Genomic DNA, 23,024 nt, shown 5'->3' on the forward strand with positions numbered 1-23,024 from the left:
AGTCTGAAAATTTCCCTGGGGCAGTTAGAGAAGAATAAAAAGTTTGGGGTTCATTATAAAGTTGAAACAAAATTCCCAAAGTGAGTTCCTAGAGGGGCATAGAACTGCAATGCTAAACAAAATTTATTGTTTCACAAACTATTAAAAAGAATTTAGAGCATTAATCACCTTAAGGGCATGTTTTGTATACTTAAATTTTTCCCACTTTCACACAATAAATATTTCATTTCAAAATTCACGACAAGACCGCAAAATACAGCACATATGAGTAAAAATATTAAGTACTCTCAAAATAGAGGAAAGAAAACACAGAATATCCTAGGCGCCTTGGAAAGTTGCAATGGCTGAACTTCCTCTTTTATTTAGAAAAACTTGTATGCACACACAGTGCCATCCTGTCACCTCAATTTAAGCATAATAAGTGAATGATTAAATACCCTCTGGTTCACCGAGAAAAATTTGAATTAAGTCTTTTTAAGTTAAATGGCCCTAAATAGAAATAGCATTCTCACTCTTCAAAAGTTGCATTGCCAGCGTAATGCTAAATATCATCAGAGCTAGTCCTTTTGGAATGAAACATCAAAAACGAAGGTGTCATCAAAGAAAAACAAACAATCGGTTGACGAAGCAATGGAGTAAAATACTAAGCACAGATACGATTCAATCTTAAAAGAAATCACAATGGTTAATCATGGACGAGAGTCCTGTTGTCAGATTTCAGAACTATAAATCACAAAAAAGACACTTGTAGATGTAGGCGGACCACTGAAGAGGATAAAAATTAAGAATTACAGCCAACGGTCCATTTTTCTCATGAAAATTTCATGTTGAACACGTTGATTTTGATGAGGTTGATATTGCGGTTCTTAATTTTGTGCCCTGTCTAATTATCCATTTTAAAAATTTGTAAAATGTTGAGATGAGGAGACAAAGATAATTTACAGTTCTTTCATTTAAGTCAATGCAATAATGATGCAAGAACTCTACTTTTTTTGGAGATACATTTTAATGATTCTCCAATACATTTTACCATATTGCTGTACTGAGGAAAAACACTTCATGAACATTCAAGATGCTAAATTTCCTTTGATAAAGTGCTTATTTTTGAGAAGAGTTGTGAATATTTGCTCTAGAAATTTTCAGATAATTTAAATATGATTGCTTATAAAATTCTCCACAAAATTCACACATTACCCTGAACATTCATACTTTAACGAATAAAATTTGGCAACATCTGAAGGCTCGTACAACGTTCTTCCTTAGTACAGCAGCATAGGAGAGCAACGTACCCCTATCCTATAAGGCAGATCATATAAGCTCAGTTATAAAAAGGCATTTTTCCTGAGATACTGAGGAACTTCCAAGCCATGGTATTTTTTTAAAAATATATATATATATTAAAAAAAAAATAAAAAAAAAATCAGAGAAAAATTTCTTGCTGAGTTGCCAGAAAGCTTCAACATGTTGTATAGATAATTTTTATTCCAATATACCAACTTTACCAAGAAGTAGTTGTAAATTGTGGAAAAAAAAACTGGGCTCTACAAAATTTCAGAAATTCACTTCGCCATTTGAATGTTTTTTTTTTTTTTTTTTTTTTTTTTTTTTATTTATTTAACAATTTAGTTTTGGTGTCAAAAATAAGGGTAGTCTATTGTGCCTGTATTAGAGTTACATCCTGTTGGACGAACAAAAATTTATTTCCATTTCATCACGATTGAAAAAGATTAGTGACTAATGTGGCTACTTAAACAAATATCAGCGCCTTCATGAAAGGTTTGATCTTAAATCTTCTTCGTAGCTTAATGATTGTTCAAGTATTTCATAAATGCATTGAAAAGGATCATCAATTCCTCAGGGAAAAAAAATTACCAGAAAAAAATTGTTGGCGGATTATTTTACTAAAGTTGCTAAATTTCTATCTGAATCATGTGAGGGAATACAAAAACCTTTCTCTTAAAACTTCTCAGCATTTTTATTCAACCCCTTACAATTAATATAGGCTGAAAAAATTTGGGCCTCCTAGCAACCTATATTTAGGGGCAGAAAGTTTTGCAAAAAAAAAATAAAATAAAAAATATAAATCTGCCTTTACAAAAGTATGGAGCAATCTGAATACATGACCAAAGAAAAACATCAGAATACACCTCCACAAAAATGAGTTGTAAAATGAAAAGGTCATCATTCGAGTTGTCTGTTCTGGTTCTGAATTTATAAGAGATCATTCTGCACAAGATTTGCGACATAAATAAAAAAAGAATAACTCCATAATTCATCTTTTTAAACAAACTCAAATGGGAAAGAATTGCCATTAATAACAGGAATATTTTCAGTGACAGATAGGTCTATAATCCCTTGAATAGGAAAATTAACCAGCATAGAAAGTTGTCACAGAAATTGAAAGAGCAGTTGAGACTTCAAGGAATTTACTTTATACTGGAGTTGTTGTAGAGACTCTTAAAAAAGATTACAGAAGTGCCTATTCAAGTTAAAATTAGACTGCATGAAGCAGAAAGGAACCAAGCCACATCAACTATTGCCAAAGGACCCTGCACACTCCTTATGGGAAAGTGCACCACAATCGATTTTTGATTTTTTTTACTGCATTCAATTCATCTCAAGATGCTGATCAAAAGTCATCATTGCGCCAACTTTCTACAATGCACCGTTTTCGCACAATACCCCTGGAACGTTTTAATTATTCGGCGATGAAGAGTCAGAAAAATTCCTCATTTCAGCACTTGTGTGAACGGTTGGCTGTGTGTCAACAAGGAAATCAGGGGAACTCTAGCACTGAGCGGCAGTCTTATCTCAGATTCTGCACGCCTTTTTGCTTGACTATCCAAATTAGATTCGTGAGGAGCATAAGAACAAGAAAGTTGGAGAAAAACAGTGAACGTTAAACGCACAAGAGCGGGAGGGAGATAGCCCCGGAGTAGGTAGGAATAGATAAGAAGACAGACACTTGCTAAGTTTTTCCTTATTCACATCAGACCTGTTCTCGAATGCCTTATTCTTTTTGACTCTTTATTGCCAAATAATTGATACGTTCCACGCGTATTGTGCAAAAACGGTGCATTGTAGAAAGTTGGCGCAATGATCACTTTCGATCAGCATCTTGAGATAAATTGAACACAGTAAAAAAATTGAAAATCGATCGAGGTGCATTTTCTCTTTAGGAGGGTGCAGGATCCTTTAATTGGGCAATTTAATTTTTTAACAAGAAACGTTTTCTGCATAGTACAAAGCAAACTCCTTGAAATTTTCAAAGGAATCCGCACAAACGTTTCCTTGTAAAAATTAAATTGCCCAGATGAATTTGGCGATAGCCGATGTGGCTTGGATCCTTCCTGCTAAAAGCGGTCCAATTGTGCTTAAGACTTGCAAATTTTTTATTAAAAAATTAATGACAAATTTTGAGCAAAAAGAAAGCATTTTGGATGTAGCTTTTACAAGAATCTATCTTTCAAGTAAGTTTTTAATATTTGCTGTCACTTCTGATCTTTGTCCTTGATGGAAAATTTGTGGTGAAACTGCAGAAATGCGTAATTGGTTTGCGTCTTAGCAGATTTCCTGTCACACTTTGTTTTTTGTGAGGAAAACTACAAAACGTCATTTTCTAAAAACTTAGGTTATTTTTCTTCTCTAAATGAAGAATATTCTATGAAAATTTCAAGTCATAATGTTAGTTTAGTGGCCTTATAATTATTAAATAGAAGCAAAGATTTTGAAACGCCATGATCAAAATACACATTTCAGCAATTTCAACCTCAAAATATGACAGGTTACTAAAACTCAGTGTACATTTTAGCATACATGCAACATTTCAACTTTGGTCATCAAAAAACTCGAATTTAAAGCAAAATTTATAACCCTCTCAGCAGCATCATTTTTTGCCATAGAGTCCTTCAGGATTCATTTTTTTTTTTTTTAAAAAAAAAAAAACAAAAAAAAAACAAATGTGTTTACAAAAACTTGCTGTTAACAAAAGAATATCCACACCCTCTGAGCAAGCTGAATTGAACTAACAAAATAATATAGAGCATTGGTCACTAATTTAAAGAAGGTGCAAGAGTTGCGACAAAAAAAACCCTAAAACTTTGTCTAAATAATCGAGACAGTAAAATGAGTCACTTACAGCAGCACACAAATTTAATACATAAAAATGAACTCTAAAAAACTAAGAAAATTAGGAATGCGGAAACTAGGGCTTGTTGAAATTACAACTATAAAAAAACAGACAAAGTGACAGAGAGCAATCTAAGCGGACAATTATACTGGCTATAAATTGCTGGCCAACTACATTAAGACAAAGAGTACTCACCTGGTTTGGAATTATCTGCATTAGGAATCCTGGCACAGGATCTGAGCAGACCTCTGATCCAACCCTATTATTTTGGCTCGCGAAATGGTGCGTAGCTATGGCTATCATTGGTAACATTTCTAACACTGCACTGAATGTTAGACCTCTATGCCTGCATTTGAAGGCGGCAGACTTTTCCTAGCTAATCGGTTTTCCGCCTCCAGGTTAGGATTTTGCGACCTAGTGTGCCAAACTAGAACCTGAAGAAATAAAAACGTGGCTCCTGTTAGAAATATCATTCACATAGATTTACTCCACTGGATCCTTTTATTGTTGAATTATAATTATTAGGATTTCGACTGTTCCTCAAGTCTTCCAGGACAAAATTTGGCCCATACATTGCAAAATTGATCAAATGTTCAACATTTTACAGCAAAAATGGACTGTTATGGTAATTACAAATTTTTCGCAGCCTTGTAAAATGTTCACATAATACAAGAAAAAACCTCCAAAATGCTTCAAGGGACCTTCCATCAAAGACTCTTTTCATTACGTTCTCTACTTGCTGTTGGCACACTCTGAAAAGAAGGTTTTATGGCGAGAGATACCTGACAATGAAGAGAATTTAAATATGATTTGATTTCAATGCTTATCTTTCCTTCTCATATTGTTTAAAATTTCGACATAAGGTGAAATTTCTATATGCTCCCAAAAATTTGGCTGTAGAAATAAAAGTAATACCTTAGTGCAATTGTCAGCAAGAGGTTCAAGTTCCTCCGGTGTAGTTACTTGACTGAGAATGTCCGTCTCAAGATAACCACGTTCCACTTGGTATGAGAATTTGACACTAGGCTTTTCTAGGAGAATTCGCAAGTTGATAGCAAAGCCTGCCATGTCAATTGGGAACTTCCGCTCAGGACGCCATGCACTGTTCCAACTGCTCACACGACCTGTGTCAGGGTCAATATTTGGTTTCTCTACCATGAGCCCACCCACCAGGCCCACAGGCCAGACACTAGCCTTCCGTGTGTATCTCATCTGCAAAGGAGTTAAAATTCTTAAATTAGACCACCAAATATCCTTGATAATTATGTAAAAAGCACCTTCTTCTTGACAAAGATTATTTTCAGAGAAACGGCAGACAGCGAATAACTAAGGCCGTGGTTGGACTCAGTACTAAAAAATATGTGGGAAATACTAGTTACAAGCCCAGTGTACTTTTTTATGCAAACTTGTGTCACCCTTAGTTAGAAAGGGTATTAAAAAGGCAATCAAAAGGTCACATGTCTTGAGGTGGCGCATCACATTTAGAGAGAATTTTTAGAAGTAGTCTGGAAAAAAAACCACCAAGTTGCGCTGCTAAAATCTGGCACAGAAATCGGCGATTATTATGATGATAGAGCAGGAATATTACACTCTAAGGCGTATAAGTTCCAGTATCCGAAATATAAAATGTGTAAAATGTGAAACAAGCTTTGAAAGTTCAATACATAATAAAGTCTAGGAATTGATCCTCGTTTCTCGTTTCTCATATGGAATGCATATGAAAGCAAAAGAGATAGCTCATGATGAGAGCGGGATATCTGTTACTGCTGTAAGCAATTACTCCTTTTCTCTGGGATCAAGTTTCAAAGCTTCAGAATTATACAACTTATACGTTTTGAAGTCCATGAGAAGAAAAATATTTCAGCTACAACTCCTTACTTTTCAATTTTTAAAGATCTACCTCTCTTTAAATCTTGCATTAACTCAGGAATGCATCGTTGACACTGGATAATGTATGGTAAACACTGGTTTAAGAGGCTTACTAGAGCCATTGTAGAGTGTCATTTGGGCCTATTTCAGCCAAACGGAACTGTGTGCATTAGTATGTGAGCCCTGTTATGCTTACACTCTAATGGGTGTAAGGACTGTAAGGGCTCATGTCTTAAAATGCACATAGTTCCGTTTGACAGAAATACGTCCATTTGATTGATGTAGACTCTGGATTTTCTTGTGAGGGGGTAATTTAACTCTTCAGTAACCAATGCTACATAAAAACGTTTGTATCTTTGTTAGGAGTTAATTTTGGTAAGTTTTGTTGTGCAAATCATGGTCTACATGAAATTTTGAGGTGGAAACATGAAGTAGAATGCTTAATTTTGTAACTTGTCAAGCAGTCCATTCTAACTCCTGAACCCTTTTAATCCTAATATACACCGAGAAAAAAAAACACAGTTATTCTACCGTTACAACGGTAGTAATGTCACACGGGATTCCACGGTAGTAGAACCATGAATTTTGATTCTTGTAACGATGAGCACGGTGGTATGACCGTGTTCACTGTAATCTTACTGTGGGCACAGACATACTATTATATGAGCATGGTTATGCTACTGTGTTCATCAATAATATTACCAAAATCCACCGTTTCAATACCGTGGTTTTCCGTGTGACATTATTACCGTGATAACTGTCGAATAACCGTGTTGTTTTTCTCCGTGTAGTTAAGCAATTTTAGATGAGTAATTTTGATAGCTAATTTTGATAAAGCTAGTAATTTTGAAAAGCAGAAGCTTTTCCTCTTAAAGATTAGTAATCATTAGTTCATCAATGTTCCTATTGACGAAAACTTACCTCATTGAGTATTTGAACAGTGTAGGTGTTGTCATCATCCGCAAAGTACACTACGCCTCTATCTACAGCTGGTTTCTTGCTTTCCCGCAGCCAAGTAAGTCCTGCATTTCTCTGTGTGACTCCTCTTGGCTTCCGCCATCTTTGTTCCTGAAAACCAAGTTAAATTAGTCTCCCTGTTAAACACAGATTAAACATGGAACATGGAAACAAACGGATTATGTGACAAAACTTTGTTAAAATCTTTTAATTTTACTTTGAAATCCTGAGTACAAATTTGCTTCAAGTTAATTGAACTTTTTTTAAAGGTGGGTAAAAATAAAATAGCATTCATAATAATCAATTTTAAAGATTGTAACAAAAATACGAATATAAATAAAACCAAGTCCACTTATTTGAATAAATAAAACTGCCAGCACCAACATTCAAATAAGACTTAGGTAAAATGTATAAGTTCTAGTAACTTTTTCGATAATAATTACACCACATATATAAGCTTTGAGAACTAAAACACCCCTGATAAATAATATAAACAGTAGATATCCATAAAAATAAGAAACACAAGAAAGATTCTTGAAAAAACAAGAGTCAAAATAAAACATAAAACTAAAATTAAAGGGTCAAACACTATAACTGACAACATTATATTTTTTAGACTGGAAAAATGCCATTTCAGGCTCCAGATGTGACAAAACAGCTCAAGCTTGACTAATTTTTGAACGTATTTGTAAAATGTAATGATTTCATCAGGAGAAAATACTTAAAACCACATAAATATTCAACTTTTGACAAAACCCAGTTTTCGTCAAGACGACTAACTTGTTTTTTTACCAAGATCTCAATTTTGACTGCGCACGATGACTAAGGCATCAGTTAATTGGATAAGTGGGCAGATAGTTGAGGTATTACTATGGATCATAACAACATATCAGAAAAGCGGATATAAAATAAAAATGGTGAAACGCACTTTCTGTTTCAGTTTCCATTGAGGTGGTGTCATATTAATAAGATGAGTATAGTTTAGATTTGAGTTCTTCAGGAGATTACTGACTAGAGCAGTCTTTTGTTTTGAATCTTCCACGATAATCCAATGCAAATTTTGAACCAACATGAATGTTTGAGATAACCTGTAATAAAAATAGATCTCCAGATAAAATGAGACTCAAGAGAAAAAATCAGAGTACTGAGAAATTGAAAACAAATTGGCGGCAAGGAATCCTTGTCTGATGCGTGAACATGAACAAACCTAGTTTACACTAGATCGACAAATTTTAGAGAAGTTCTAAAATACCTTTAACCCATTTTACATCATGATAACATTCAGAGCTTTCCTTTCTTTGTTGCATATGTATTAGATGAGACAAAATGCTGACAAGGGTGGGCATATGACTTTTCTGTCAGTTTTTCGTAAGCTATTGACGCGGTTTCGTTAGAAAGTGGAGACAATAAAAATACCCTTGCCAATAACTAGAACTAGCATCAGATACTTAAGTTGGCAATTTATGTCTGACTGTCACTCGCAGTAGACAAATTTAGCAATATCTCCTCAAAGGAAGGTATTTGTTTTTGGAACTTGTATACAATGGCAGCACAGCGTCTTTGTCACATTCAGTCAATCCTCAATCTTTCTTTTTTTTCTTCAATTAGCCCACAAGGCCTAATCCCATCTGTCCTAACAGCCTCCCTAATAAACCCTAATTTCATGTGTGAGGGTGTGTGTGTGTGTGTGTGTATATATATGGGCAATTCTACGAAAACAGTCCAATTCCAGTCATGATCATTTCATTTGTAAATTGTGTGATAGTAAGTCTCACATTTCACCAAATCTGAAAGAAAATGAGTGTTTTTAACAAATTATAACCATTACAATTGTGTAAATTGATGGATTAAGGTGATTCGATGGAGGCCATTTTTTGTGTCGGAGCGACGTGCGATACATCGCATCGATTTGTTCCATAATTTCAGTTACTTGTCATTTTTTTCGAATTTTGAGATTGCACTTCTGTTGTCATAAGACTTAAGAACTCATGTACCTTTGACAAAGAAATTCAACGTAATAAAGGCGTGGTTTTTTTAGAAGAAAAATATCGCATTCAATACTGATATCGAAACTGCACTCGAATGAAAATGAAAATGAAAATTTGTTAACCAAAACTTTAGTTCCAATTTGATCCAAGTGACAATATAGGACCTGGAGGGGGGAAGGGGATCCTAAAAGAGTAGGAAGCATAAAGTAATATATTGATGTTAATAGAATGACCGAAAATTTTAAATGGATGTTTTTTCAGTTATGAAACAACTGCCAATTTTTAAAGTTCATAATTTTTGAACAAGGTATAAAATTTTTTGGGGGCGTAGGTTCAGATATTTAAGAAAAAAACAAATATGTAGATATTTTATCCTTAAATCAAGAAACATTTTTTTGTTTTCCGAGAAAAAAGCTAAAAAATCTGCAAAAATTAGAAAACATTTGCTGTTTTATGATGAACATATACACTGGGTCACTATTTTTTGTTGTTTCACTTCTTCATAGGACCTAACAGTATATAAAAAAAAACAAAACTGCATATTTGACCATTATTGTCTTTCTGATGGACCAAAATAATCGAAGTGACGGTCGTGACAACCGGAATCTATTTTTAAAACAATTTCTCATAAAAAGAAATGCCTGACAAAAAAAAGGTACTCATATAGAATTTTTAAGCCTGATACTATGCTGAGCTAAGAAAAAAAAACTCTCAATCCAAAATAACATAGTTGAATTTTTAGTTTTTGAGAGGTCAAATTGGACAGTTTTCGTAGAATTACTCATTTATAAAAAAAATAACACTAAGAAGTGGCCCGAACTGTACGTAACAAGGTGGAGAATTGGTGCTGGGTCCACACCATTTCGCTGGGAAAACAAAGCCAAGAAGTTCCAAAAATTATAATTAGAGTCAAAATTAAATTTTTTTGAACTCTAATGCATACCAGTACAAAACTGGTTACATACAGTTCAGGCCACTTCTTAGTGTTTTTTTTTTCATTTGTACGCCCAGTTGGGGATATGTGTTTTCTCCCGTTCGAGAGCGGGCAGTTGAGTCTAGATGTGTTCAAATCTCCAACCAGCCTGATAATCAATTTTTCGGGTTTTCCTTGTTTTGTTATGAGAGTTGTTCAGCAGCGACGGTAGATGGTGCGTGGATCACTCTTTTGTGTCATGCCTCGGGTCATATCCATGACAGTGTTTTAATGCCGTCTTGGATTTTGCGGGCCGAGTGTGATCTGCTGATGATCTGTAAAAAGGCCCAAACCGGTATAGATCTCTCTGCGTGACTCCAACTTAATATTCCAATGCAAACTGCCTGAGCTGAACACTCTCCCCCTCAGTTTAGTACTGGTACGCATTAGAGTTCAAAAAAATTTGATTTTGACTCTAATTATAATTTTTAGAGCTACTTGGCTTTGTTTTCCCTGCAAAATGGTGTGGACCCAGCACCATTTCTCCACCTTGTTATAAAACAAATTGCACAGCATCAGCACAGACACTTGTAAGTGGAGAGTGAACATCACCCAACTTATCCTGATCCGGTACACTCACAACATCACAGTACATGACAAACCTGGTCTTTTCATCAAGCATTTGCCAATTTCTTATGGAGAAATACATTGTAAACGATGAAGAGACCAGGTTTTTCATGTACTGTGATGTCACGAATGTACCGGATTCGTTTCCGCTTAAAAGTGACCGTTTTGAAAATTCAAATTCTGGGGCGTTTTGTAGTTGATTTTTTGGGGGATTTTCAAAGGGGTAGTCAAAAACTGAGGGAAAATTCCTGTGACATTAGTTTTTTCGATACAAACAATAAAAAAAAATTGTGCGACAGGACCATTAAAAGTAACCATATTTACCTAGTGAGCTCAGCTTTCTGAACAGGTCTTGCGAATGTTGGAGTAATGACGTATACAACAGGGAGAGCAGGATCCCATTGCGCACAAGTAGACCTCTTGTCCAACTGCACTTGACTAAGCTGCTTCACCAAAGATTGTGAATCCTCCAACTGTTCGAGCCGACACAAAGAAAAATTAGTGAGTTTCTTTTTTTTTCAAGGAATCGGAAAAACATGTAAAACAAAAACAGACAAATAAACCATCCAATAGAAGCAATTGAATGGCCAGAATAAAAAAATTACAGAAACTAGGGAATAAGTGCTCTCAGTAAAATAGAGTGTATGAGAACTATTCTGGCCAAAATTATGTACCCTTATCAACGCTGTTAAGACAGCAACTTCCTTTTAATCTAAAACATAAAAGAATACAGAGTCTTCGTTGCATTTCGTCTCGAATTCTCTCAACAATAGATTCCATTTGCAATATTAGCGAGAATTGATGAATATCAAGCAACGTTACAAGACCAGACTTTTAGAAAACTCATTGTTGACTTACCTCAAGCCGAAGCCTGTCGAGAGTTGCTTGCATTCCATCGAACTTCTCAAAGTCTGTGAAAAATATTAATGATGATTCAGTACATTTATCCATTTATTGAGAGACTCTCATAACATCAATGATTCTAATACGGTACAGGATGCCAGCTAATGTAGACCAAATTTGAGGTGCAAAATATCAAATAGTCATTGGCTAACTCTCAAGTTGTATAATGTACAAACGACATGACCTCCCTTTCCCTCTTTCTGCGGTAAGTCGTGAGGGTGGCAAAATCTTGACGACGGCAGAAATACAAATTTAGCCATGGTTACAGTCCGCTTAAACTGAACATAAGTTTTTAAACAATTTGAAGGGGGCAAAACTTGAATAATGTATGTGTGGAAACTTGAAAGGAAATGGGGTTCTTTAACGACAGACAAAACCTAACCTCTTCATCCTGCTCACGCCCCTAACGAAAACGACCACTCATTACTATGCTCTTTAAAACTTATGAATTGAAGTCCATGACAATGGGTAATTAAAGGAGTAATTGTGACTAGAGTGTCAGTTGCAAAGCTGGGAGGCGGGTCCCCATTACATTGCAATGTGGAAGAAGAAATATAGGAGCAGAATATCTTAGAAAAGTTACCTTTGGTCCTCAGGTACAATACACATAAAATTAGCGCCGTAATTAGGATTAAAACGGACTTTTTTCTGACTATCATATCTGAGCATGTGTGCATTATCCTAACACACTCCGAGGAGAGGGAAGTGATCATTTTGATTGACTTGGAGAGGTAAAATCGCACTGAGTAACATGGTAAATTAACTCATCCGAGGGTTAGAAAATTATCCTTGATGTCACAACCGTATATTTAAACGTCATGGCTCATGGACCCCCATGATCCATGAAAATTACCATTATCAATCACCACAAAAAATTAATTTCTTCGAAAAGAGCTGTTTATTATCATTTCCGAACACACACGAACACAGGCACTAACACAGACTCAAATATAGGTTATGAGCGTTGTTGCCTATACATTTAAAAAAAGATTAATGGGGCCATATTTGATTCAGCATACATTTTATTGATTTAGTCAAAAAATTATGTAGTGGGAGATTGATTTTTTTAGCTTTTTTGGGAAGTAAACTGTATTCGGAGATATTTTGAAAACAAAGCTTCAAAATTAGAAAAATAATTCATGAAAAAAATGTGGCTACGGCAACGATGTCATAAGATGAATGATGCTTCTTCGGAGTTACCTGTCTGCATCGGCAATGTTTACAGTTACATCGGCAATAACAATTTAGGCTTGACGCTTGAAAATTCTGAATTTCAGCCGGGATTAATTTTCATTCTATCTTAGTCTTAACTCCTAGTTAATATCAAATGTAGTCCTCAGTTTTAATTATTCCACTCGCATTAGATTAGTGACTTCTTGCTTCTTGTTCCAACATGAGTTTTTCCAGTGATGAGGTTAACTTTTTGGTTTATCGATACCTTCAAGAATCAGGTAAGCTTGTAATATATTGCAGCTTACAAAATTAAATTAGGATTTACGTATTGCAGCAGTATTTACTGTTCGTAGGAATGTGCTGTAATAAAATTCCGTAATCTAACATTCTACAATCTTATGACCTCCAGCCCGTGCCTGGAAGATTAGGAGGGTAACGCTCTCTCTTTCCTAAAAATGTTGTTACCAGAATGGCGCCTCATTATCATACCAATGTATGCTCCAAATCAATTCATAATTCCTGCAAGTATATCGATTACTCTTCTAAGGCTGAACTGTCCACCTCTGGATCAGTTCAAATACGACCGTACCATAGTACAAGGGGTGATACCTAGGCCAACGACCAAACGACACCCACCGCTGCGGTCCACCCCATTTTAGAAGAATGCATGCATCGCTCTTCCGAGGTGGGTTTCGTGCAATCCTAACTTAAAGCTAAACCATTTGGGATACGCTAATAACTTAATTCTTTGGGCACTGTGGATTCAAAAGAGGCTCTTTATGAAAGAAACATTAACATCATCAACGGTAAAGAATTCTCCAAAAATATTATCAACCCCTCAAGAAGTGTTATATGGCACGTTTGAAAGTATTAAGGTCCATGATGCTGTTGACTACCTCTGGGAGGTAGCAATGACAGTTTAGGTGCAGTGTATGACATTAGTTATTAAGTTATTTCACTTTGTATCCGTTCGTAATACCTACCTGAGTCTTGGACAATTTTTGATGACATAGAGTGATGATATTCTCCATTTCTTTGCGAAGTTTTGTATATCTATTAATCCACCTACCTCTCAGTTTTTTCATGGATCTTTCCTAAGGCTTAATTGATCATTAATATATTTATTTTTCACCGATAGGTTTTCAGCATTCAGCTTATACATTTGGAATTGAATCTCACATTGCTCAATCAAATATCAATGGATCCCTTGTACCTCCTGCTGCATTGGTGAGCCTCCTTCAAAAAGGACTGCTCTATACAGAAGCAGAAATCACCCTTGGCGAGGTAAAATTTATATTAATATTTCTTCAGTGATCAGCATACCTCAGAGATGCTTTTAAGATTCACAATTTTTAGGAGTTAGTTCACTACAGTAGGTTGTAAGCATAGCATTTTAATAGCTGTTAAATGGCAAGTCCCTATGTCAGATTGACCTCAGGAAACAGGACCCCAGTATTGTGAATATCCGATAAGGCTGTCGCATGATTCAGGATTCATTATGATATATGATTTTTTGGCCTTGAAAGGAGATGTGTCGTGAGTAAATTTTTCTTCAATCATATTTTTAGAATAGTAAAAAATGCAGGTTAATGTAGAATCTTTCTTTAGATTTTAAATGAATATCTTTTTCTCTTGTACATAGGATGGCACAGAACAAAGGCTAGTGGAGAGTCTTTCGCTGATTGATGCAGTTATGCCAGATGTAGTTGCAAGTCGTCAAAATCAAGTTAATCAACAGAAGATTCAGAACCCATCACAAATCATCAAAAATGAGCCACAGGAAACAAATGGAGAAGAAGGTAACCAAGGTCTGGAGTCCTTTAATTTTTACTTCAGTATTTTTGATTGTTTATTCAAGACCTTAGAAGAATTTATAGCGTTTAATCTATAAAACAAATTTGACATTGAAAATGCATTCATATACTCAGCATATCACCTGAGACAAATTTTGCAGGAGAACATTCGAATTTTACTCGCATTTTCGTTGAAAAAAAAACCATACTCTGAAAACCCCTTGATCAAGATATGCCTTTACTTCAGTCCGTTATGCAATTGGTTTATTCTACACAAGAAATGGCCTCAGGCAACTGTGTGGACTCAATTTTGGTATAATCTCATAAAAATTAAAATGAACTCATCAGAAATACCTTAACAAATTTATTAGAAATGCACAAAGTTGGATTTTTAAAGAAAATGAGCCAGGATCAGTTTTGAATGCAATCAGTCTTAAATTTTCTTTCGTGACAAATTCAAAGTCAAGAAACAATATTTCGAACATGAATATAGTTGTTAAATTTTGTCCTTAACATTGAGTCTTAGGAAGAATAAAACTTCAAAACCCTTTCTCTCAGTTTAAACTCGATGCAACCTCGATGCAACTCCTAAGCGTATAATTTTTGTGGTTTATGTCACATATTTCCAATATCACGGTGTTCAGGAGGTGAATAATATCATTTGTTTAGTTTTCAATAGAAAAGATGTCAAAGTATTGCAAAGAATAAGTTGCGAGTCGTCTTTTTAATTCCTGTGCCAAAAGAGGCTGTAAAGTTGCACTTCTTACTGTAAAAAAATTTAGCATCAAATCTGTGGAAGATAAATCAAGATTAATTATCCCAAAAGCTCCGTTTTTTTTAATTACTAATTCTACATTGTCATAGCCTCTGCTTGGCTTATGATGCCTTGTGCAATTTTTGTGCTGGAACATTTGTTAAATTCTCCTCCAAGCTGTTGCACCTAATGCTCAACTTTGAGATCCTCGGTACCAAGGTCCCTTCCTGTGAATAGTCACGTTTACTTTTAATTTCGGTGTACATCTGAGTCTTGAAACACAGTATTTAACAATTGATTTGTTTTCAGTTCCGGTCACCTGTAGCGCACCACCAGAAAACATGGAAGTTGACTCCAGTATTGAGATCCCTCGGAGCAAAGCAACTGTGTTGCGGGGGCATGAGTCGGAAGTATTCATCTGTGCCTGGAATCCCACCACAGACCTATTGGCTTCAGGGTACGTGTAGCTCCGCCTCAATCAAGCTTTCTATCCCTGTGTGGTTCAGATTTTAAATTTGTCCTTAATGTGATGTGTCGGAAATGATCATATTAGTCAATGAGCCACTGGGCAGGGTATTGAAATACTGGTATTAAGCGGTAGTAAAATACCGCTAGACTCGATTTCTTATCAAAATTTCATGGAATACTTGTTGAACTTACTGAGTGTGTTCAGATGAAATCATCAGAGAAAGATTCTTTGCTTACACTGGAATTGGGGAATTTAAACTTCCGGTCTCCGTTAGGCATAGTTAAAAATTAAAACCAAAATGGGTCAAATTGGCGGGGGGAAAAACAGAGGGAATTTAGCAGTTCTACAAGTTTCATTTTTTTAAACTAGAAAGTAACTAGTTGCCTTGAGTTTTCAGAATGGTATGGCAAGTATGCACAATCCATCAGATCCTTTTAGCGGTATTTATCACTTCGCTTTTTTTTTGTAAACAGAGGCTGTACCTCAGCATTGCTTGCACGCAAGTGAAATTAACTGATTTTTTTTTTTTTAACAGATCGGGAGATAGCACAGCACGCATCTGGGACATGGGAGACGGCAGCAATGCACCCAATCAACTGGTTCTGAGGCATTGTATCCAGAAAGGTGGAACTGAAGTCCCCAGCAATAAAGATGTTACTTCGCTTGACTGGAATGTAAGATTAATCTCATGATTTCAGCACCAAGTCAAAGATTTGACAAAGTGCTAACTGGGGCGCAGGAAGTTTATGGCTCTCCCATTTTAAAAATCCCTTCTTCCTCTGAAATTTCAGAGTGATACCCTCTCAATGTTTCTGTACATATTAGTTGCTGCGATTTATCCCCCCCCCTCCTCCCCTAATAAGTTGCTGAACTTCTTACTTTGCACACAACCAGCCTGGTCGCACAGTCAAAATGTTTTTGCACACCTAAATGCTTGTTCTATTATTAGTTGGAACTAAGACACCTTGTGAAGTCAAATCTTTCTAAATCCATGTTAGTAGTGTATTTTCCGGAGAAAATACACTATTGTATATTGTTTTTTTACATTATATTTTTTCACACACTAATGAAATCCTTTTGCTTTGCAGTGTGACGGAAGCTTGTTAGCCACTGGATCTTATGATGGCTACGCTCGAATTTGGATGAATGATGGAAGACTTGCCAGCACTCTCGGTCAGCACAAAGGACCTATTTTTGCGCTTAAATGGAACAAAAGAGGCAATTATATTCTCAGTGCCGGTGTTGATAAGGTAATATTGTAAAGTTATGTTTTATGTTTCAGGAAGATGAGTCAATGCTTAAGCAAAAAGGATAAGTGAAAAACGCAAAGCGAAGTAAAGATGAGTTTGTGACAAATTAAGATTCTAGTGATGGTGAGAAAAGAGAGACAGGAGTGAAGCCATTCCGTCACAAGTTCTAACATCCTAACTCTAAGTTGAATTAATTGTCCATTTTCTTGACTGGGCCCCCATTTCCAATTCTCAATAAATTTCACCTGCACGGAGTCCAATCCATTATCTTATAACGAAAGCAAAGGCTACAACAGCTGGGACTATTCTCTCAAATACATTCTAATACAATTCAATTAATTTCTTGAGCTTTAACCTTGAATTTATGTTTTATTCCTTGGACATAAGTATTCAAGTTTACTAATAAACAATTGACGCGCATTCTATTGCTTGCAGACAACAATTATTTGGGATGCAGCTACTGGTCAGTGCACGCAGCAATTCTCCTTCCATTCAGCACCGGCACTGGATGTTGACTGGCAGACGAATGTGTCTTTTGCATCGTGTAGTACGGATCAGTGTATTCATGTCTGCAAACTGGGCTATGACAAGCCTGTCAAGTCATTCCAAGGTCACACGGTGAGTACAGATCTTGTATTTTTTGTTTCAAATTAGTCAATTTTTACTTCTTACAAAATGAATATCCATATTTTCCCGTTAGAAGCTATGGTAAAGAATCGATTATTAAGGCACTCGATGCGGACACTCCATTTATCGATCTTTTTCCACAGGTTAAATCAATCACTATATAGCAAAGCACGCTATGCCACTGTACAGAGTATGGCAATGGTATCCAATCCAAAGCATCTTACATCCATCGATAGCACCCATTTTCACCCGATGCGGGACTGAAGATTCCCGAGAAAGTTACCAAACAGGTACAAGGGTTCCCCAAAATTTTTTTCGGGAATGAAGCCAGCTGGGATCCTCTCATCCTGTGAACTTTCTTCGAGAAGCGTTTTAGATCTTTTATCAGGGGTTGATGCAACTCCCACGGGAATCCTCATGAGATTGCACTAATTGAAATAACTGTAACTGATTCTGATGGAAACAGTCTTCGAAACGAAACAGGCTTTCGAACCGATTATTTCGAAATGAACGATTACGAAATGATCGCTCGATCGTTTCGTACGAACCAACGAGCAAAATAACATTTCGAGGACAGCCCTACATTTGGACAGTAATGCTTCCGTTCTGTTATGTGAGACGATTAAAGTATTTCAAACGAAAGTCCATAGAAACTCTGCATGACAAGGTTTTGGAAAGGAAAGATTTGCTTCCTTGGATAACAGGTGACAAAAATTTTTCACTCCTCCACAAGATCTTTACAATTGCACACGGGTAATATTGCACAAATTCTAACTTTGAGTACATGCTCTACCAGTCTTTGATCAAATGGTCACACAAATTCTTGTTCTTCTACAGAATGAAGTAAATGCAATTAAATGGGACCCTCAAGGAAACTTACTGGCATCTTGCTCGGATGACATGACTCTCAAGATCTGGTCGATGAAGCAAGACACCTGTGTCCATGATCTCCAAGCGCACAACAAGGAAATCTACACCATCAAATGGAGTCCCACAGGAACGGGGACGCCCAATCCCAACATGAACCTCATCCTTGCCAGGTACATTTCCCATGTTTTCTTTGCTTCAAAAATACTATTACTGAAAATTTGGAACTAAATATTTAGTTTGTCTCAGGTTGAGTCTGAAGTTTCACTCTTTCAAACCTTTTTCGTAAATCGTCAGAGAAATTTTAGCTTTAAATGAAGTCTCAAAAGCATCTGAATTCATTTCACATTCTCTTGCTTTTTCTGTGCACTAGAATTTACATTACAGGAAATGTATCAGTGGTGTCAAACGAAAAATATAATGTGTCCATAACCGCTTGTGAATGAGGCTCATTCTCTTTTTTTATAAATTTTGTTTATTTGACTATTTGACGAGGGTAATAGCCAAATTTTTGCGAAAGGATTTTGCTCAATTTTTTATTCGCTGCCAAACTCTGTCACAATAAAACGACATTCTCCTCGGCTTCAGTGCCACTGCAGCATCAGAACAATATCAAGGAGTTAATTTTGGACGAATGTTGACCGTTTTATGAAGAACAGAGGACTTTTTGCAATATTTTTCATCAGTTTAGCTGTGGTTTGTTGGAAATGTGATGTTCTGTTTACTCTTTCCATTTTCCCATTTTGGATTACCATCAAATTAAACGTCCTAAAAGTTAATGTACTGCCACCGTTTTAAAATTGTTTACCATGTATAGATCAAGATGTAATGGGTGGTTTCAGGATAACTGGAATAGTGTTGTCGCCGTAACAGACAACACATTTTTCAGTCATATTTTTAGTAGACTTGATGATCACTTGAATTTTTTCTCATTAATCTTCAAGAGGTTACGTATTATAACGCTTTCTAATGACTTATTGCTCTACTTTTCAATTTTAATGTATAAATGGCCGAAAATGTGCTGTCTGTCATGCGGTAAAAAGTCAGCGTAACAGACAGCACATTTTCGGCCATTTTTATTTACTAAAATTGAAAAGTAGAGCGATGAATCCTTGAAAAGCGTCATAACATGTAACTCTGTGTAGATTAATGGAAACAAATTCGAGTGATTATCATTTTTACTAAAAATATGACCTAAAAATGTGTTGTCTGTTTTGGCAACAAAACTGTTCCAGTTATCGTGAAACCACCCTAATGTTGATCAGGTGCAAGTTGATGATATAATTTATAACCTTTTTTGAATAGTCTCTGCATAGAATTGCCAGTTGCTCTTAGGGAGACATCTAGAAATAGCATTAGCGTACTGTGCAGATTACTTAAAAGAAGTCCTTTAAGGATTTTTCCACTCATCATGCAGGGTTGACGCACCTCCGGGAAAAATTAAAGTTGGATCCATGACTGCATACCTATCTAGAATCAGTTATAAAAGTATATAAATGTTGTTAACTTGGCATCAATTGTTTCACTGTGTAATGATCATGTTTTTTGTTCAGTGCATCGTTTGACTCAACAGTGCGTCTATGGGAGGTAGAGCGTGGAGTATGCATCCATACATTGACAAAACACTCAGAGCCGGTATACAGTGTTGCATTTTCACCTGATGGAAAATTCCTCGCATCAGGAAGCTTTGACAAATGTGTCCACATCTGGTCAACTCAGGTATTTTTTTATTATTTTTTGCCCTTTAATTTTCTTATGAATCTGGAGAACTGAAAAAGGTGTATTGAAAGGAGTCATCTTTTAACAGTTGTAAGGATTAAGCCTGAAAAATTATATCATTCTCAAGAAGTTGCTTATCAAATTGAAATTTTTAGAAATTGGCCTCTTGCGGTGTGGTTGTAGTGCTTGTTCTATAATTTGAAGGTCCTGAGTTCAACTCTCAGCTGAACGACCTAACTTAATGGTCTCAAGTAAGAGTGGCCTTGGGCTGATCATTTAGGGAAATTAGGATTAAAGCATAGGGTGAGCCCCTGCGAGTTGTTAAAATAGGAAATAAGAAAATGTAAGGAGTTGATCCGCCTATTCTGGTAGAGTGTAGGATTTTCAAAATTCCAAAAGCATTTGAGGAATTGTGAAAAAATTCACACCTTTTGTATTGCAAATCGAATTCGGAAATCTGCTCTGAAAATTAAAGTTAGAGGGTGGAAATTTTTGAAACCCACCTGAAGCGAGCATGCCTCTCATGTAATTTTATCAACATTTGTGAAGGAGAATCATGCAGTATGGAGGAACCTGTTCCTACAATTTTAGTCCAATCCAAAGGTTGCTTGTATTTGTAATTTTCTAAGTCAACAAATGATTTTATCATAAACTTTGGCATCATAATATCAAAATACCTCAACTTATCTTTACCCAGCAAGAGGGAAACTCTTAATGGGTGGTTTCGACACTTTAGAATCAATGTTTTGTAAAAGAAACTTCTACTAAGGCTAATAGCAGCCTGAAGAGAGGCGTCCCCAAAACATGGAAATGGATTCTAGGGCTGTTCAGAAGGGTTTTTGGCAACTATGAAGACTTGGGGAATTTTGTAGGTAGGATGTTGGTGAAGCAACTTCAGTCGGTGCCATTCCAGCAAGTGCGAACAATCCCCTACTGCCTTCTTTCTATAATTTGAATCTTCAGAAGTGAAAATTTTGTTCAAAGTTTTGCGAAAGTCAGTGTCATGAAATGGAATAAAAATTTAGGAGCTTAAAGGTCAGGGAAAGTCGGGGAATTCAGAAATTTTTGAATCAGGCGGAAGAGAAAGTCGGGAGATTTGAAAAGACAGAAATCATGGAAACTGTAGCTCAAACGCTTTTACACTGTAAAGAATACAAAAGTAATGTTCGTCGCTTTTTTTCTCCAGAGCGGGCAGTTGGTCCACAGCTACAAAGGAACTGGTGGTATATTTGAAGTTTGTTGGAACTCTCGAGGAGACAAAGTTGGTGCAAGTGCCTCTGATGGCAGTGTAAGTACTATCATTGTCTTTTCCACTACTTTTTCTTCACTTTTCTTTCGGTAACTTTTGACTCCATCAAGACACCACTCTGAAATTTTGCACACGCGTAGTCGAAGGTGTCATTAACATTTCATGAAATTTTCAAAAAAAAAAAAGGGTCTGTTTTGAGTTCTATTGTTTTGAAAATTAAAATTTGCGCCAGGAAAAAATTTTGAGTTGAGCCCAATTTTGTTATACATATCTGAAAAGCTCTTTCTCAGGGCTTTCAAACGACACTAGAACGATTGATTTCGGATGAACTGTTCTGGATTTACACTTCACTAAATTGGTGACATCCCTCAAAAACGACCAACTTCAATTAGTTAAATCAACTTAAAATTTTTGATTTTGACTAAGCTATGCATGTACACCGAATATGCCAAATTTCATCAAATTCTGGGGGGGTTACTTTTTCAAAGTGGCACCAGTTGGCATGGAATGACCCCAAACGTATTCAAAATCAGAGCTTTTTTTCTATTTTATTTTTTCACTAGTTTAGACTTGTTTTAGATGATCTTCTCTCCTTTTTCTTTTTTAGTATTTCTCTGAACCGGAAATTGAATAGAAAGTTTCCAATATCTCTTTTAAGTTCCATTTGAAACTTATTTGAATGCTAAGTCGACTCTTATTCTTTGTGTCCTCCTATTGGTAGACCAGAGCACTTCCTAGTTGTACATAAATGAGTCTCTAAATTTAGGTTATAATGACTGACCTTTTTTTAATTCATGTAACAAACATGGTAAAGCCATGTTTCTTTTTTCATTTTTACCTATATCACAATTTAACATCTCAGCGCTCAATGTTGGAAACTCTTCAGTGGACAAGATCGATGCATCTTGCATGGATCATTTTTCCAACTATAATTCTTGGGAAAAGTATATTTATACACATAATTTTTTACGTTTTCCCTCTTCAATATATAAAGTACTTCTAATCTCAAATTAAATCTCATCAAAATGCTTTTATTTTTCGTAGAACTGCACCTTATTGGTTTCATCCTTTGATTCATCTCATCAGTCTTTCTGTTCAGTAAAATTTAATCCAAAGTTAACTACTATTGGAATATTCCATTTAAATTGATGATTTTTTCTACATGCATACATCATATTTTTTCCTCACATAATATTCACTCAAAATTTACAATGTTTATTGTCACCTTCTTACCAAAGCATCACAAGCATCATTAACGCTTAGATGTTGTATTGATGGACATTTCAATACTGTTTTTAATTTTTTCTTTAAAAATTTTGCTCATACTTTTATGAACATTGCAAAGATTAATCTCGGTGGTAAAAGAAATACTGTGTAACATTTTCAAGTGATTCTGTTTCTTTGGCTTCCCAGTAAAAAATTGGATAAGTTTGTCACCTTGGTACTTGTGATGCTCTGGCCAGAAGGTAAGGTGGACAACAGAGAAAAAGCCATTCGACCACTATGCTGTTTTTGCTTTTCATGATCCTTTTTTCTTTTTTGCAGGTTTTCGTTTTGGATCTGCGTAAATTGTGAGTTGAAAAACGACAGTCTGTCGTACGAAGACTGTCTGACTGAGTGCAAAAGTTGATTGTTGTCATTTACTCATCGAACACTGGAAGAACTGAGTGACGATTTAAGTAAGACATATTTTAAGTTAGGAAGGCGTTCCTGTAAATAGTGTATTATTGTCCGTTG

At 35.8% G+C, this 23,024-nt stretch overlaps 2 protein-coding genes across 4 annotated transcripts; one reads left to right on the top strand and one right to left on the bottom strand.

Annotated features, from left to right (window-relative positions):
• Positions 1-1,578: 1,578 nt before the first annotated feature.
• On the bottom strand, positions 1,579-12,340 carry GlcAT-I (Glucuronyltransferase I). The gene is made up of 7 exons (XM_019044355.2): positions 11,970-12,340; positions 11,342-11,394; positions 10,808-10,956; positions 7,884-8,043; positions 6,920-7,066; positions 5,045-5,341; positions 1,579-4,563 (listed from the first exon to the last, which is right to left on the bottom strand). The coding sequence occupies exons 1-7, from the start codon at positions 12,097-12,099 to the stop codon at positions 4,462-4,464; spliced, it is 1,038 nt and encodes a 345-aa protein (XP_018899900.2). The 5' UTR covers positions 12,100-12,340; the 3' UTR covers positions 1,579-4,461.
• A 248-nt stretch (positions 12,341-12,588) lies between these two features.
• Positions 12,589-22,912, top strand: ebi (transducin beta like ebi). Of its 3 annotated transcripts, none has more exons than XM_019044279.2 (11): positions 12,589-12,837; positions 13,698-13,843; positions 14,202-14,367; positions 15,416-15,563; positions 16,111-16,249; positions 16,664-16,825; positions 17,261-17,443; positions 18,290-18,492; positions 19,873-20,038; positions 21,225-21,326; positions 22,833-22,912. In XM_019044279.2, exons 1-11 carry the CDS (start codon positions 12,780-12,782, stop codon positions 22,860-22,862), a joined length of 1,503 nt encoding a protein of 500 aa, XP_018899824.1. In that variant the 5' UTR covers positions 12,589-12,779; the 3' UTR covers positions 22,863-22,912. The 3 variants fall into 3 exon arrangements, with proteins under 3 accessions (XP_018899824.1, XP_018899825.1, XP_072153803.1); XM_019044280.2 differs by having other exon boundaries at positions 14,202-14,358; XM_072297702.1 differs by lacking the exon at positions 12,589-12,837 and adding an exon at positions 13,208-13,244.
• The last annotated feature ends 112 nt before the right edge of the window (positions 22,913-23,024 follow it).

This window comes from Bemisia tabaci, chromosome 3, assembly GCF_918797505.1.
Source record: "Bemisia tabaci chromosome 3, PGI_BMITA_v3".
Lineage (NCBI taxonomy): Eukaryota > Metazoa > Arthropoda > Insecta > Hemiptera > Aleyrodidae > Bemisia > Bemisia tabaci.